This window comes from Lycium barbarum, chromosome 10 (genome assembly GCF_019175385.1).
Source record: "Lycium barbarum isolate Lr01 chromosome 10, ASM1917538v2, whole genome shotgun sequence".
NCBI classification, from domain to species: Eukaryota; Viridiplantae; Streptophyta; class Magnoliopsida; order Solanales; family Solanaceae; genus Lycium; species Lycium barbarum.
In genome coordinates this window covers 61,554,584-61,571,206 of record NC_083346.1, presented here as the reverse complement: position 1 = coordinate 61,571,206, position 16,623 = coordinate 61,554,584, and the positions used below count along the sequence as shown (strand labels likewise).

Genomic DNA, 16,623 nt, shown 5'->3' with positions numbered 1-16,623 from the left:
TTGACTACATTTAATGTTTTTATTGAACAAAGTGTTGGTGGTCTTCTATGCACATTGGAACAAATGTTTGGTGAAATGTTGGTGGTCTTCTATGCACTTTGGAACAAAGAATTGGTGGTCTTCTATGCAGCTTGGAAATTGCACCTTAATTAATTTGGTTTGACCAACTTTAATGTCTAGAATGTTCTTTATTTTATTTAGGGTGGCAGCCACCATTTCTCCTATATAAAGGGGTGTTTTCTTTTTCATTGTAACTAAGTTTGAATATTAATAATATTAGCCTTGTGCTTGTGGAGACCTTTGAGGTTCTCTTTTGGGTTATGCCCTTTTTGTTCTACTTTGAACCGCAACTCGGATTCTTCGATGGTAAGATTCCTTGTTTGAGTTCCCTCCCTCCATTTCTTCTTCTTCTTAATTGATTCAACTCCTTCTTTCACTATTAAACAACGTTTTAAGTATCAAATACTTAAACTTGTGAACTTCTTTCTCAAGAATCAATCCTTCCCCCTTTCTAATTTTCAATTCTAAAGTCTTCCGCTAACCGTGTTGTTATCAAGTGGTATCAGAGCTTTGGATGGTTGAGTATTCCTATACTCACCCGATCTATTGATTTGAATTCTAAATACCAAAAAAAAAAACTGAAAAAATACTGTAGCACGTGAACAGTAGCAAAAAAAAACTGCTCAAGTGGACAGTGCCGTGAACAGTACTCTCTAAGTTTTCTTTACTTATTCTTGATTTCTTCAATCCTTTATCTTGTGATTTGTTGACTTTAAATTATTGGGAAACCCATTGTGGTTGTTATCTCTTGAAAATCCCATTAGTTTTAAAGATTCTTTGACTAAAACTCATCAAGGAACTCAAAAGTCACATTGAGGAGTGCAAGATCATTACAATACATTTGTATCCAAACTCATTGATATGTTCTAAATCTTTTCTTGAAAGTGTTAATTTCTTGCATTTGGTTTTCTTTATGTTCTCTTACTAGATACTTGAAGTATTTGTCCATACTTAGAGTTGTCTAGTAATTTTGTGTCTATTTCTTTGTTTCGTGCTAATTTGTTCAGTGTTTCTCTCTCTCTCTCTATTTTCATTGTGTATTTCTTGTTTCCTGTCAGTTTAAGTTTTTGTTGTCCTTTTCTTTGTTTGACATAAACTCCATTCTTGAACCAAGCTTTGGAACTTACTTTGAGGTGTTTGAGTTGCTGGTTTATTGAAGAACTTCGAGGAGCAGCCCTTGAGTGGTAAAAGGCGAGAGTGGTGAGATTCTTTGAGGGTAAAAGCCTACTTGTGTAATACACGAGTGTTGAGAGTCACTACTTGAGTGATGTAAGGGTGTGATGCTTTTGGTGAGGTCCTTTTGCTTCTAACAAATTTTTGTTTATAATTAAGCAATTTGCAGGTCTTTGGGAGGTTGTGGCTACATCCATGGATACCAAAAGAAAGGAAGAAGATAAAATATTAAAAGAAAGAGATGAAAATGACTTTTACTGGTTACGAAAACTCTATGAAGCAATGAAGAAAGCAAATGATGAGTGGGATGAAAAAAAGAAGAAACAACATAATTCCAAAAAAACATCTTCAAACTATCCGTCATCTAATGAGGGGGAGTTGAAGCACAAGGCGTATGAAAAGAAGGACCAAAGGGACACATCAAGTGCTTGTAGAAAATCAAAAATCAGAGTTGATGTTAGAATCCCTCCAAAAGATAGTAGAGGAATTCTTGGCAAGTATGTGGGTGCTTATGATACTTCAAATAACATATTCTTCCAAGGAAAGCAAGGGAGTGTTTCTTCATCAGTTGGATCCTTTTTCAATTCAAACAAAAGTGAGGATGAGCGACAAAAGAAAGAGAGAATTAAGGGTGAGAAACTTGACAACTCAAGAGAGGAAAAAGTAGAGGAAGTGATGAATGAAGAGAGTGAGTTGTCAAGAACTGGAAATGAGTGGACAGAATCGAGTGAAGTGCGTTTGGGAGGTAAAATAGAGGGTGAAAAAAAGCACTTGAGAGATGATAGAAAAGAAGTGCTTAAAAGAAAAGAGTGCATAAGTGTGAAAGGATCTTGTTCAAGCTCTAACCTTTTAACTCATTCTTTTTCTAGTATTTGTGCTCCAAATGTGCAGGTTGTTGAAGAAGAACCCATTGAAGTGTTGGAACAACAATTGAAGGAAGAATCTAGCTTCAAATGGGATTTGAAAGTAGCAAAGGCTAATGATTTGTGGAAACAATTGCAAGTAGAAGACAAAGTTGAGCTTGATGATCTCATGTGGTATGACCTTATCGATGATCTATTTGTAGATGCAAACAAAACTGAACTTGTACCACAATTTGTTGAATCAAGGGTTTTAGGTGAAGATATAACTCAAATTGAGAGTGAACATAACTTTTTTTGTTGTTATTCTCACGTGAGCAGTCTGCCACAATGTGGTGAACGTGGGAAACGAGATAAGTTGAGTGAACAAATCCAAGAGAATTTGAGAAAGGATGAATCTTGTTCATATGCTAATAAGCTAACTCTTTCTTGTTTTAGTCTTTTATCTCCTTTCATGCAGAACATTGAGGATGAACTTTGTGTAAAGGATGATGACAGCTCACTTGAAGAAGACAATCTCATGGGTCAAGGTTTTAAAGTGTGGGATAACCCATTATGGGATGATACTAAACATGAGTTTACTGTACATTTTTGTCCACTTTGGGATTCCAATGAAGGAAGCAAAGGTGATGAAGTTTCCAATGAAGACATTGAGACACATGAAGCTTTTGGTGCCGTAGATATTGAGAAAGTTGAGCTAGGTGCAGAATGTAGTAGCTCAAGTGTGGAAAAGGACAAGTGCTCACATGTTTTCAACTTCACAATATCTTTATCTTGTTTTCTAGATCCTTATTTGCAGGTTCATTCCAAGCCACTTCACAAGAAAATAACTTTTGATCCATATCATGACCATGGTATATTGAATGGTGAGGTTAAGTTGTTTAGAAAGAGCAAATATGGTATGTTTTCTTGGTATTCATATGCTTTTGGTCTGGCTAATGATCCTCTACTGTTTAAAGAGCTAATGAATTGTGTTTTTAGTTCTTGTGTTGGAAATTACATTGTTCTATTAGATGATGTAATGCTTGGATATTTAAAAGGGGTGTTTGTGCATAAAAGAACTAAGTGGGTTAAGTGGTTGCATGATCACTACCTTGTGTTGTTTTTACCAAATGCTTGTTTTGTTTCCTTTGTTTGCTCCCTACGTATTGTGATTATCATGTTGGTTGCAGGTCAATGTCAAGATTCGCGGACGAATCTTCTTTAAGAGGGGGAGAATGATAGCAACCATGGAGGCTCAAATGCATTAAGGATCAAAAAAGGTCACCACCAAGATTCGGGACGAATCTTCTATAAGAGGGGGAGAATGATAGCAACCAAGGAAGCTTAATTTTCGTTGAAGACTAAAAAATATCAAGATGCTTTAATGGGCTTCATTTGGTAATGACATGTCATGTAATGGAGGAATAGCTCCAGCCCAAAGGAGATCTTTAGGGAAAGTCTTAATACTAATTGGAGGTCCCAATTGAAAACCAAGATGAGTTGGATTATGGCCCAAAACATGCCCAAAGAAGGAACAAGTTCAGCAGCCCATACTTGTGTTTCTAGAAGATCATTTAATGCTATGTTGACTACATTTAATGTTTTTATTGAACAAAGTGTTGGTGGTCTTCTATGCACATTGGAACAAATGTTTGGTGAAATGTTGGTGGTCTTCTATGCACTTTGGAACAAAGAATTGGTGGTCTTCTATGCAGCTTGGAAATTGCACCTTAATTAATTTGGTTTGACCAACTTTAATGTCTAGAATGTTCTTTATTTTATTTAGGGTGGCAGCCACCATTTCTCCTATATAAAGGGGTGTTTTATTTTTCATTGTAACTATGTTTGAATATTAATAATATTAGCCTTGTGCTTGTGGAGACCTTTGAGGTTCTCTTTTGGGTTATGCCCTTTTTGTTCTACTTTGAACCGCAACTCGGATTCTTCGATGGTAAGATTCCTTGTTTGAGTTCCCTCCCTCCATTTCTTCTTCTTCTTAATTGATTCAACTCCTTCTTTCACTATTAAACAACGTTTTAAGTATCAAATACTTGAACTTGTGAACTTCTTTCTCAAGAATCAATCCTTCCCCGTTTCTAATTTTCAATTCTAAAGTCTTCCGCTAACCGTGTTGTTATCACCCTTTCCTTCTATGGCATGAATCCTATGGCATGAATCTTCCTATTTTTCCATGATCTTCCTACATAACGGAAATTATGAGTCTATGACTATACCTATGTATAAGATAGAGAAAAAGAGATAAGACACGAGTATGATAATGGATGATGCTTTTTCTTGTGTACCCTCATCTTAAAACGTTAGTCCCTTCAAGGTGACATATGATGATTATGATCACTCCATAATGTAATCGAGGGTCCAGAACCTCATGTCACCCCGACATCGCCATAGTTTCCTTCAATGTTCTAATGTATGCTTTAATGATAGATGTATGGTAATGCTAAGGATGATGTCAATTTCATTTATGTATTTTTATGTATATGTATGTATGTATGCATAGCACTCCCACTGCTCAGTTACGGATAGCATCGAGTCCCGGAAGGGCCGAGTACGGATAGCATCGAGTCCCGGAAGGGCCGAGTACGGATACTATCGAGTCCCGGGAGGACCGAGTATGGGTGATATCGAGTCTCGGAAGGGCCGAGTACGGATAATACTGAGCCTATATGGCCGGGTACGTGACTGTACTGCATTGTAAGTTATTGCATGTGTAAGCATGTGGATGTAACAAGTGTATCTCTAAGAGAATAAAGCGGTAAGTACGTATGACGAATGTTTAAAAAGTATTACGAGAAATGAACAGTTTTTTTATCTTATGCTATCCCTCATGCTCTTATCATGTTATTATCCACGCCTTACATACTCAATATATTGCTCGTACTGACGTCAGTTTTCTTTGGACGCTGTGTTCATGCCCACAGGTAGACAGGGAGGCGACCCAGATTCATAGGAGCTACTAGCAGACTTTGAGGGCACTCCATTGTTCCGGAGGTGCCATTAATTTATTATTTTGTGTACATATATGTTTTGGGCACAACGGGGTCCTGTCCCGTCCATATGTCTAGTACTCTAGTAGAGGCTCGTAGATACGTATGTATGGGTAGTATGGTCTCACGATTTCCCATTGTATAAATATGTATTATTTTGATAGCCGAAGGGCTTATGTACATACAGGTAGTTATGTTTCAAATGGAAATGGTTTTCCTATGATTATAAGCATGAGAATAACGAATTAACGCAGGATGAGTATGATGAGTAATAGAATGAGTGGTGCTCGGTGGTCAGGCCCGGGTACCCGTCATGGCCCCTAGCCGGATCGTGACACTAAATGGGTAGTGCGGTAATATAATAACAGTTGGGTTATAATTGGTAAAGTAGATGAGCGAAGTGTATCAGGCCGTAATTATCCCTTCAATCTTCCCATGCCAATACTATTAGCCCAATCCACTAACACATTTACTATCATTGTTGTTTTCTTTCACCATCTTTCTTTGCACAATATTCAGGGGATTGCCTACCTGGACCATTCAATGGAGGTTAACATTGTGCATGTACGTGTGGTCCTAACCTCATAGAGGGAGCGGTTAGTATGATTGACAGGAATGTTCAAACGGATAAGGAATTTACTAGAAATCAAGCAAGCATTGGGTAGAATAAAACAAAAAGAAAAGGAGCTCGAACAAGGCAGAGTTGAATCAACAGTTGGTGGTGATTTCTCGAGACACACAAGGCATTTGAGTTCTAGCAAGGAATTTCAGAATGGAACTACTAGAAATGCAAATTTCCATGGTAATTTTATCTCTCAATATTCTAGGTTAGACTTTTTTAGATTTGCCGGCAAAGATCTAAGAGCTTGTTTGTATAAGGTTTATGAATTCTTTTCCATGGATGAGGTTCCTTATGATCAAAGAGTTAAGGTTACTTCTTCATTTGGATGGTTAAGCCATAGCTTGGCATAAATCTTACATGAAATCCAGAAACGTTATTTCAGATCCTACTTGGAAAAACTACATTTGGCATTGAATGAGAGATTTAGGGATGGGTTTGAAGATTCAATGGAAGTTATTAAAAGTCTGTAACAAACTGGTAGTGTGAAGGATTATCAAACTTAACTTGACAGGTTGTTGACTGGAGTTAACTTGACAAATGAGAATGTAATCAGTTGTTTTTTTAGGTGGACTAAAGCCTGAACTGAATAAGTCAATTAGAATTCAGTCACCAACAACCTTATTGCAAGTCATTGCTAGATTACAAGAGGAAGTGTTTGAAGAACAAGCACAGTCTTGTGTATCACACCTTCTAGCAAAAACCAGAATTCCATCTTACCAACTCCTCAAATTCCCAAATGCTAAAATTACCAGAAGTCAAATTCACCAAATTCTTCTTTCAAGAAACCCTTTGAACCCTCTAAGACCTAACAGATTTCCAAACAATAACTCTGGTAGGAGACTGTTGACTGTTGCAGAAATGGATGACAAATGAGCTAAGGGCGTATGTTTCCTATGTGATGAAACACATGTGGGTAAAGCCAAGAAGCAATTGTTTTTAGTAGAGGTAATCGAGGAGGGAAACTCTGAAGTTGTGGAGGAAGTAAGGGATTATATTCAAGTTTTGGAAGGAGCTACTAATTCTAATAGTTCTAATGAATGCATGACTATCTCCTTACAAGCTTTTGCTGGTGTTAGTAGTTACCAAAATATTAGAGTCACTAGCTATCATGAGAAACAACCCTTATAGGTCCTTATTAACACTGGCAATACTCATAATTTCATTGATGAGATAGTAGCAAGAAAGTAAGGACGTAAATACAAGCCTATTATGGAGCAATCTGTTAGTGAGCAGATGGTAGAAGGCTGTAACTACTTCAATATGTAAGGATCTCCAATGGCTGGTACAAGGAACTTCATTTTCTTCTTATTTCTTACTCTTCCCCTTAGGAAATGTTGACATAGTTTAGGGAGTATAATGATTGAATACATTGGGTAGGATACTCTTGACTTCAGCAGCAGAACTATTGAATTTCTACACAAAGGGAAGAAGCATTTTTTAAGAGGGGCTCGTTCTCAGCTTAGGAGCAAGTTCAGTTCTTCATGCTATCACTTCTCAGAGTTATAGATGCTCAATCCAATAGTATAATGCTACTCACGTATATTCCATCTTTTTTATCTTCCTAGATGGATCAGTATAAGTGCATTTTTTATGTTCCAACTACATTACCACCACACAGAGGTCCATTTGATCACAGAATACCACTCACAGATTATGCTACACCAGTTATCAAGAGACCTTATAGGTATCCAGGGGTGAATAAGGATACAATTGAGAACTTGGTACAAGAGCTAAGGGGTAATCCAACATACTACTAGTCCATATGCTTCTCAATTGGTTTTGGTGGGAAAGAAAGATGATAGTTGGAGAATTTGTGTAGATTATAGGGACATCAACCACTTAACTATAAAGGAAAAGTTTCCTATACCAATTATTGAATATTTGTTAGATGAATTGGGATGAGCAGTGGTGTTTTCTAAGATTGACCTTAGAGCTGGTTATCACCAACTTAGAACGACTGACGCTGATGCACACAAAATAGCTTTTAAAACTCATGAAGGTCATTATGAGTTTCTCGTTATGCCATTTGGCTTAACTAATTCCCCCTCTTCATTTCAAAGCCTTATGAATTTGATTTTAAGCCCTTACTTAGGAAATCAGTATTGTTTTTCCTTGATGATATACTAATTTTAAGTAAGGATATGTCTGCACATATTGATCATTTACTAGCCGTGTTTGAACTTATGAAACACCATCAGTTGTATGATAAGGCATCTAAATGTGCATTTGGAGTGCCAGAAGTGGAGTACTTAGGTCATTTTATTAGTGCTAAGGGAGTTGCTACTGACCCTAAGAAGATTTGAGCTATTCAAGCTTGAGAGGTGCCTAAAATGATTAAACATTTGAGGGGTTTTATTGGATTAGTAGGGTATTACAGTAGGTTTATTAAAGTCTTTGGAGCCATATGCAAGCCATTACATGAGTTGCTTAAGAAGGATAAATTTGTATGTAATGAAGCTGCTACTGCAACATTTGTCAAAGTCAATGAATCCATGGTTACTGCATCTGTACTGGCTATGCTAGATTATGATAAACCATTCATAATTGAGACTGATGCAAGTGGTCTAGGCATTGGTGTTGTATTGATGTAGCAAGGGCATCCATTGTCTATATCAGCAAATCATTGGCTCCAGGACATCAGGATATGTGTGTGTATGATAGAGAATTGTTGTGACTAAGTGGTCTCATTATTTGTTGGGAAGACATTATGTGGTAAGGACTAACCAAAAAGCCTTGAAACATTTACTTGAACAGAACATACATACTGAATTTCAAGTTGTTGGTATTTTTAAGCTTATTGCTTTTGATTTTTCAATTGAGTACAAGAAGGTAATGACAATAAGATTGTTGATGCATTGTCAAGGAACCAAGGAGCTGAGCTCTTGGACCTTTCCTTACTCACTCTTCATGGTCCATTAATTACTCAAGTTCAGATGTCTTGGACTTCTGATGCCGGTTTACAATCTACAATTACCAAGCTACAAGTGCAACTTTACAAGTCCTTTACTTGGATAAATTCTCAACTCAGGTGGAAGGACAGGTTGGTGGAAGGACAGGTTGGTGGTAGGATCTGATCCTCAGTTGAGGCACCATATCGTTCAATTATGGCATACTACACCTCAAGGTCGACACATAGGCATGGATGCTACCTTTAAGAGGTTACAATCACTATTTTGCTGGAAATCTATGGCTCAATATATCACAGAATTCATTAACAAGTGTGATGGTTGTTAGAGGCATAAGTATGAGGTTCAAACTTACCCTGTTTCAAACTTCCAAGGAGCTGAGCTCTTGGACCTTTCCTTACTCACTCCTCATGGTCCATTAATTACTCAAGTTCAAATGTCTTGGACTTCTGATGCCGATTTACAATCTACAATTACCAAGCTACAAGTGGAACTTTACAAGTCCTTTACTTGGATAAATTCTAAACTCAGGTGGAAGGACAGGTTGGTGGTAGGATCTGATCCTCAGTTGAGGCACCATATCGTTCAATTATGGCATACTACACCTCAAGGTGGACACACAGGCATGGATGCTACCTTTAAGAGGTTACAATCTCTATTTTGCTAGAAATCTATGGCTCAATATATCACAAAATTCATTAACAAGTGTGATGGTTGTTAGAGTCATAAGTATGAGGTTCAAACTTACCCTGTTTTGATACAACCCCTTCCTATTCCTGAGGGTGTATGGATTGATATCAGCTTAGATATTATAGAAGGATTGCCTAAATCAAAAGGGAAGGATGTTATTTTGGTGGTATTTGACAGGTTGAGCAAGTAAATGTGTTTACAACACTTCTATATTGCTCTGATTGTGGCCCAATGTTTCTTGGATTATGTGTTCAAATTGCATGGCATGCCCTCTACTATGATCAGTGATAGAGATCCTATTTTCTTGAGCTCTTTCTGGCAAGAATTATTCATATTACAAGGTATTCAATTACACAAGTCCACTGTATATCACCCTCAGATAGATGGTCAAACTGAGGTGCTGAATAGGACTGGAAACTTACCTCAGGTGTTTTTGTTCTGATAATCCATAAGATTAGGCTACTTACTTGCCTCTTGCTGAGTGGTGGTACAATACCACTCATCATTCTACAATTAATTGTTCATCATATGAGGTTTTGTATGCTAAAAAACCTCCTATTCATCTTCCTTACTTAGCAGGTGAGGCAAATTCTGACATAGTGAATAGGTTTTTGGATGCAAGAAAAACTGTCATTGAGATACTTAGATTCTACTTGGCTAGAGCTCAACAAAGAATGAGGGATATGGCTAACAAACACAGGTCTGACAGAAGGTTTGAAGTGGGTTATTGAGTTTTGAAGTTGCAACCTTACAGACAAGTATGTGTTGTTGCTAGACCATTTAAACAAGCTAGTAGCCAAATACTTTGGCCCTTATGTGATTGTTGCAAGGGTGTGCAATTGCTTGCAAGTTATTATTACCTGTTGATGTTCTCATCAACCACACATTTCATGTTTCACAACTCAAGAATATTTCTGAGGTTCCAACTGCTATAAATCACCCTTATGTCCCGCACATGTCCAGCATTACCGGAGTCCATTTCGGATAGGAGGATGGTTAACATAGGTAATAAGGTTGTTTGTCAAGTGTTCATTGAGTGGACTGTAATTGATTCTGCTCAAGATACTTGGGAGTATATTATTGAGTTGCAACAAAAGTTTCCATCTTTTCATCCTTGAGAACAAGGATTTTCTTCAATTAGGGGGTATTGATGCACGATTAAGGTGGAGGAATAATGACAAGGAATTGAATTGAAGCAAGTTGGACAACTCACAAAGTTTGTTAGAAGTTAGTTGAGCAGTTCAGGAAATTAGTTAGTTGATTGTTGTGTCGCGCCTGAACCAAGGCCTGAGCGTATCAATACTTGGTGTCTGACTGCATGTGATCGACTGAACCATATGGCTTGCTGACCCAACATGAAGCACGTACTATTGCGGAAAATGATTTAAATATTTAAAAATCTAAATAATGCATAATTAAAAATACTATCTGTAGATATGATGCGAAAATAGTCTGAAACATGATAAACGTAACCGACATGGTTGTACATGACTGAATATCTAATGTGACATATTAGACCAGTCTATGAAACATCTAACATGAGTTTGAATACTAAAATGTTACCAGGTCAAGACCCCCAGCATACCTCACTACCTAACATAACGTGAATATGAAGATAGATAACACCCCGATGAGTTGGGGCTCACCAATAGCTGATACATATGGATACTAACGTGCGTCCTATCGTACTGCACATCTGTACCTATATCGTGAAATGCAGGCACCCGAAAAAAGGGATGTGAGTACTCTTGAATAGACTCGTATGTAAAGAAACTGAATGATATAAGTGAACATGGGATGCTCAGGAAATGGCCAACACGAATCAATAAACATGAATACATAAAGTAATACTAAACTAAAACTGTAACTGTAAGTTGGAGGTGAACATGAACATGAATGTGAGTATAAACTTATATGAATGTAATAACATGAATGTTAGCACTAGCACGTCTAAGTTTTGATGATTGAAAAAATTTACAAATAGCTATGAACCAGTTGAGAGACAGGTGGGAAAAGCATATAGGTCTGCAGGCATAACCTATCACAAAGAAGTCATTAGGTGCAGTTGATGAATGGTTGAGAAGAGATCATAAAGCAGAAAAGGTGAAGATGACTCAGACAAAGTATTTTGTTTAGAGTCAAGAGAATTGCAGGCAAAGCATATGAACCAGGTCTGCAAACATGTTCCAAAACATAGCAAGAACATAATTAGAGTCACAGAGTGAGACAAGGCTGAAGACATGATTTATTCAAGCAAGGAATAAATCTGAATGAAGAAGAAGAAGAAGACATACACAGAGCAACACATGATCAATGAAACAGGTCTGTCAACATGTTCCATCATCCATCAAGAAAGCAGGCTCAAGACTGTCACGACCCAACCGATGAGTCGTAACGAGTGCCTGACCTTTGATGACCAAGCACCCCTATACTCGTACCTGAACATCACTGAATAACAAGGGCCCATGAATAACTCGATCTGAAATATACTGACTCAAGAAAAGGATAACATCATGAACTCTATACCATCACAATATATATAAGTACTGAAAAGAACGGTGCAAGCCAACTAGGCCACCACATATGTTGTACACAAAAGAATAGAAGCTGACAAGGCTACATCACATGTCATCTACATACAACTGTCTATAGACCTCTACTGGAATATAAAAGTATAGAATAGACGGGACAGGGCCCCGTTATACCCCTATGCATATCTACATCTCAAACGTAGCGTACCAAAATGAACTGCAGCACCGGATCAAGTGGAGCGCACGGACCACCGCTGGATGAAAGTCCTACTGAGCTGGGCCGCCTGTCTGTCTATCTGAACCTGCGGGCATGAACGCAACCCCCCAAGCAATAGGGGACTTAGTACGGACAATGTACTAAGTATGTAAGGCATAAGAGTAACTGTTATATCACGTATTTCTATACGTCGAGTTATTCGCAAGCTAATTGACTTAAGTTAAAGATGGGATTATTTTCGGATATGAAATAGGAACTTTTAATTTTCAATTTTAATTAGTACACAAATTGTTTATAAATTTTATTTATTATAAAAATATTATTGGAAATTAGGGACTAATTAATTATGATTAGATTATTAAGTAAGGATTAATGATTAATTAAAATTAATTAATTTAATTACTATTTGTGGGCCCCACCCAAAATAAAAAATATATATAATTCAAGAAATCATTTGGTGAGTCATTAAGGGGGGGGGGGGGGGGGGGGGACGTGGTCAATATAAGGAGCACTATATATATACAATTGAGTGATGAACAATTTAGCAATTGATTTCATTTTACAAATTAAAACTTAGAAAAAAAAAAAAAACACTTCCATGGCTGCCAACTTCTCGGCCAGCCATGGTTGTTGAGCAAAGTTGTTTTTTTGCATATCTTGATCAAGTTCCAAGTGAATTACAAGTTCAAGGAGGTGATAGCAACATTGGATATTGAATTGAGGAAGAAGAAATTGTGAAATTGGAGCAAATAAGTGTAGAAATTCCTCCGAGTAAATTAAGGTAAGATTTTCTTATTTTGTGGTATAATTGTATTAATGGTGTTGTAATGGAAGGATTAAAATTGGATTGGATGAAATTGGAAGTAAGAAATTGTATGAAATTGTTGTTATATGAAATTGAGGGTTGAAAAGGATTAAGAAGGGTTGTTGGATTGTTAGAATTGTTATGGGCTGAATTTTAAGGGTTTTATATGCATATCTCTATTACTGTCATTGTTAGTATTTCTGTGATAACATGAGGTAAATTGGAAGCTCGGGTTAGGCGAATATATAGGGGAAATGCTGCCCGATTTCCGTTTAAGTCCTTAACTAATGAAAACCATAATCAAGAAAGTATAAGTTAAAGAATGAGTCCTATAGGCGACTGGTTATAGATTTATGAGCTAGGAAGTATAGTTTACTAACGATAGCGTTACTTTTATATTAAATAGGCTAAAGGGGCGACGAAGCGAACGTGATTACGATTAACCTTTAACAGGTATGTAAAGTTAACCCTTCTTTCTTTTTGGCATGATCTTTATGAAACGAATAGACGATGTGTATATGATTCCAAAGAAGTTCCTATTCTTAGAGCCACTAGGATGGCTACTGTTCTTGATTTCCAGAAGCTACTTTATTATATCTTGATACGTGTATATGATTCCAGAAGTTCTATTTTGATATAGTCCACTGTGACATTCGAAAGGTATTTGATATGACTATTGTCTTGATTTTCAAATGATAGTTCGTTTTGATTATTCCATTGAGTCTTTGATAATGTTTTAATTTGCATATAGTTGCTCACTACTCTACTCGTGCATGCCTCAACATATCTTTCACTGAGTCCCGGGCCAGGATACGTTTTCGTGCACAGTTTCACTGCATTTTTCACCAAGCCCCTCACTAGAGGGCCGGGATACGATATATATATATATATATATATATATATATATATATATATATATATAATGTGATGGTGTTATAATGTGATGGTGTGATGATGCGATGGTGTGATGGCGTTATGATGTGTTTATGGCGTTATGATGTGTTTATGGAGTTATGATGTGTTTATGGCGCCAAGGATGGTATGTGGCGACCTTATTCACCGAGTCCCATAATGGGCCGGGTATGACATATGATACTGACATGCATGATTTATGTTTCAAAAGGGCAAGTGTTTTGGTATTCTGGATATTATACTTGTCTCCTGTACTCCCTATTTCAGTTATCATCCTTTTTACTGTATTTCATGCTTTATATACTCAGTACATATTCCGTACTGACCCCCTTTCTTCGGGGGGGGGGGGGGGGGGATGCGTTTCATGCCCGCAGGTACAGACGCTCGATTCGGTGATCCCCTAGCTTAGGATTTCCATTCAGCTGTCTTGGAGAGCTCCGTTGTTCCGAAGCCTAGATTTTTGGTACAGACCTTCTGATGTATATATACATATATCTGTTTGTTCAGGGGTACGACGGGGCCCTGTCCCGTCATATTTCACTGTTGATACTCTTAGAGGTCTGTAGACGTCTATGTGGGTTGTATATAGATTATGATCAGCTATGTCTATATAGTTGTTGTGGATGTTTCTGTTTGTTGAGGCAGCCTCGCCGGCTTGCATATGTTATCGATACGTAGTGGCAGCCTTGTCGGCTTGCGTAGTACATTGACATGTAGTGGCAGCCTTGTCGGCTTGCATAGTACATTGACATGTAGTGGCAGCCTTGTCGGCTTGCGTATTATAATGATATATAGTAGCAGCCTCGTCGGCTTGCGTATTTTATTACGTTGTGATGGATTGAGAACCTTTGGGTCTATGCCGATTCCCATGTTGTCTATTATGTCAGTCTGATTATGTCTAACAGGTACATATGGGTGTCCAGCTCGGGCACTAGTCATGGCCCACGGGATTAGGTCGTGACAGTAACATATACATAAAAATCATGACAGGAATCTGAAACTCATAAGTCAACTGACTGTCTGAATGCATCTATATGACTAAATGTCTGAAAACATCTGTATAACTCCGAATAACTGAGAATGTCTCCGTGGTGTATGATATGCATACTCTCTTTAAAAATCATATACATCTATATATATGTATAGTGAACTGCTCGACCATATAGGCGCGGTGTAAGAAAATAGATATACACACATATATATATATATATATATATATATATAATACACGAAAGACTTATGAAAGGTATACTCTGGATTACTCTAGGTAACATAAGATCTCTAGAAGCCATAAACATGAACATAGGAAATCAAGGATACGATGAATCCTATACCATCTAAGAGGAAGAGTCTTTGGAACTCGCTCGCTTACTTGTTTGTTCAGATAATAAGGATCATGCCAAATGAATAAAAGGGATAGCCTTAACATACCTTGAAGCGTATCTAATCATGCAACGTCTACTTCTCGAACTCGTAAGTCTACAAACAAGGTAACATAGGCCACCATTAGCCCATTTACATTACTTACTATCTAATTCAACTCAAACATCAACAACAACATCCTCCATAAGAATATCAATTCCTACATATCACAATATAATAAATTCTACTCCAAATCATCCCTCAACATAGCCCTCAAGCCCAATCTTTACTCTTATTCCACTTACAACTTTCGTAACTATATTCCCTTTACTTAAAACCCCTAAAATTCTTGATAATTAACCTAAACAAAAGGGTAGGAATTATATACATACCTTGAGGAGTCTAGGATTCCAAGAATCAAACTTCAATTCCAATTCCAAAGCTTAACAGTTCAATAGAACCCTAGGAAAAAACTTTCCCTTCACAAGCTCGAGTTTACAGGGCTTGGATCTTGCTAAATCTTTACTATGATGATGGAAAATATGTACAGGAGTATTCTAGGACTTTCTCTAATTTGGGGAATGAAAATAATGAGAATAAAATGTGATGGCTAAGTATATATAGATAGAACTAGAAAGTTCCAGCGATGTGAGTCGTGGCTCATCGACGTGCTCCGTCGACCTGCCACCTGAAACTTCAGAGGCAGCGGAGAAGGGACGGTGTAACGTGAAGGCTCGTTAACGTGTCGATGTCTCGTTGATGGTGACTGGTTTCTGCAGACTCCCGTGATTCACTCCGGCTCGCGTTGATTCGATACGTTTAGCTTCTAATCCTATCATATTATAAAGAACGTATACTTATACTTTAGTACTCGCGAGGTAAGGCACTAAATCTCTCAAAGGCTCGGTTACGGATCTCCATACTAAGGGTATAGACCACCCATCAGCTAAGGACTTTCTTATGACGAAAATGAGAGGTGTAACATTCCTTCCCCCCCCCCCCCCCCTTGGAAACATTCGCCCTCTTATGTTCATATGGGTCATGGGCTATAAAAATTTTGGCAGAGTCTCCCCTGAAAATGTACCAATCCAACCTATACACATAACTCAAAATAATGCCACACAAGGCCATATACTAAAATATACAACACCATGGCCTCACGAGACCAGTCACAATAACTATAAATAAAATCAATACCTGGGGAAGATAATGCGTTAGATTGAGCCTCGTGAGATGAGGGAAATAAATATGGGTATTTAGCCTTCATTTCCTCTTCCACTTCCTAAGTCATTTCTCCAATATTATTATTCCTCTACAGAACTTTAACGGAAGCACATCCTTAGTTTGCAATCAACGAACTTGTCTATCCAATATAGCCACAGGGATATCTTCGTATGATAACTTCTCAGTCACCTGGTTATCATCTACCGGTACAATTCTTGAGGGATCTCCTATACACTTATGAAGCATGGACACATGGAATACTGGATGTACAGAC

At 37.6% G+C, this 16,623-nt stretch overlaps 1 protein-coding gene across 1 annotated transcript; it reads left to right on the top strand.

Annotated features, from left to right (window-relative positions):
* Nucleotides 1-677: 677 nt before the first annotated feature.
* Nucleotides 678-3,885, top strand: LOC132614742 (uncharacterized). The gene is made up of 2 exons (XM_060329266.1): nt 678-2,959; nt 3,266-3,885. The coding sequence occupies exons 1-2, from the start codon at nt 1,429-1,431 to the stop codon at nt 3,298-3,300; spliced, it is 1,566 nt and encodes a 521-aa protein (XP_060185249.1). The 5' UTR covers nt 678-1,428; the 3' UTR covers nt 3,301-3,885.
* Nucleotides 3,886-16,623: the final 12,738 nt, after the last annotated feature.

Coding starts and splice junctions, on each gene's coding strand:
- LOC132614742 (XM_060329266.1), top strand. CDS start 1,429: ATGGATACCAAAAGAAAGGAAGAAGATAAAATATTAAAAGAAAGAGAT. Junction 2,960..3,265: donor TGACCATGGTATATTGAATG/GTGAGGTTAAGT, acceptor TGTTGGTTGCAG/GTCAATGTCAAGATTCGCGG.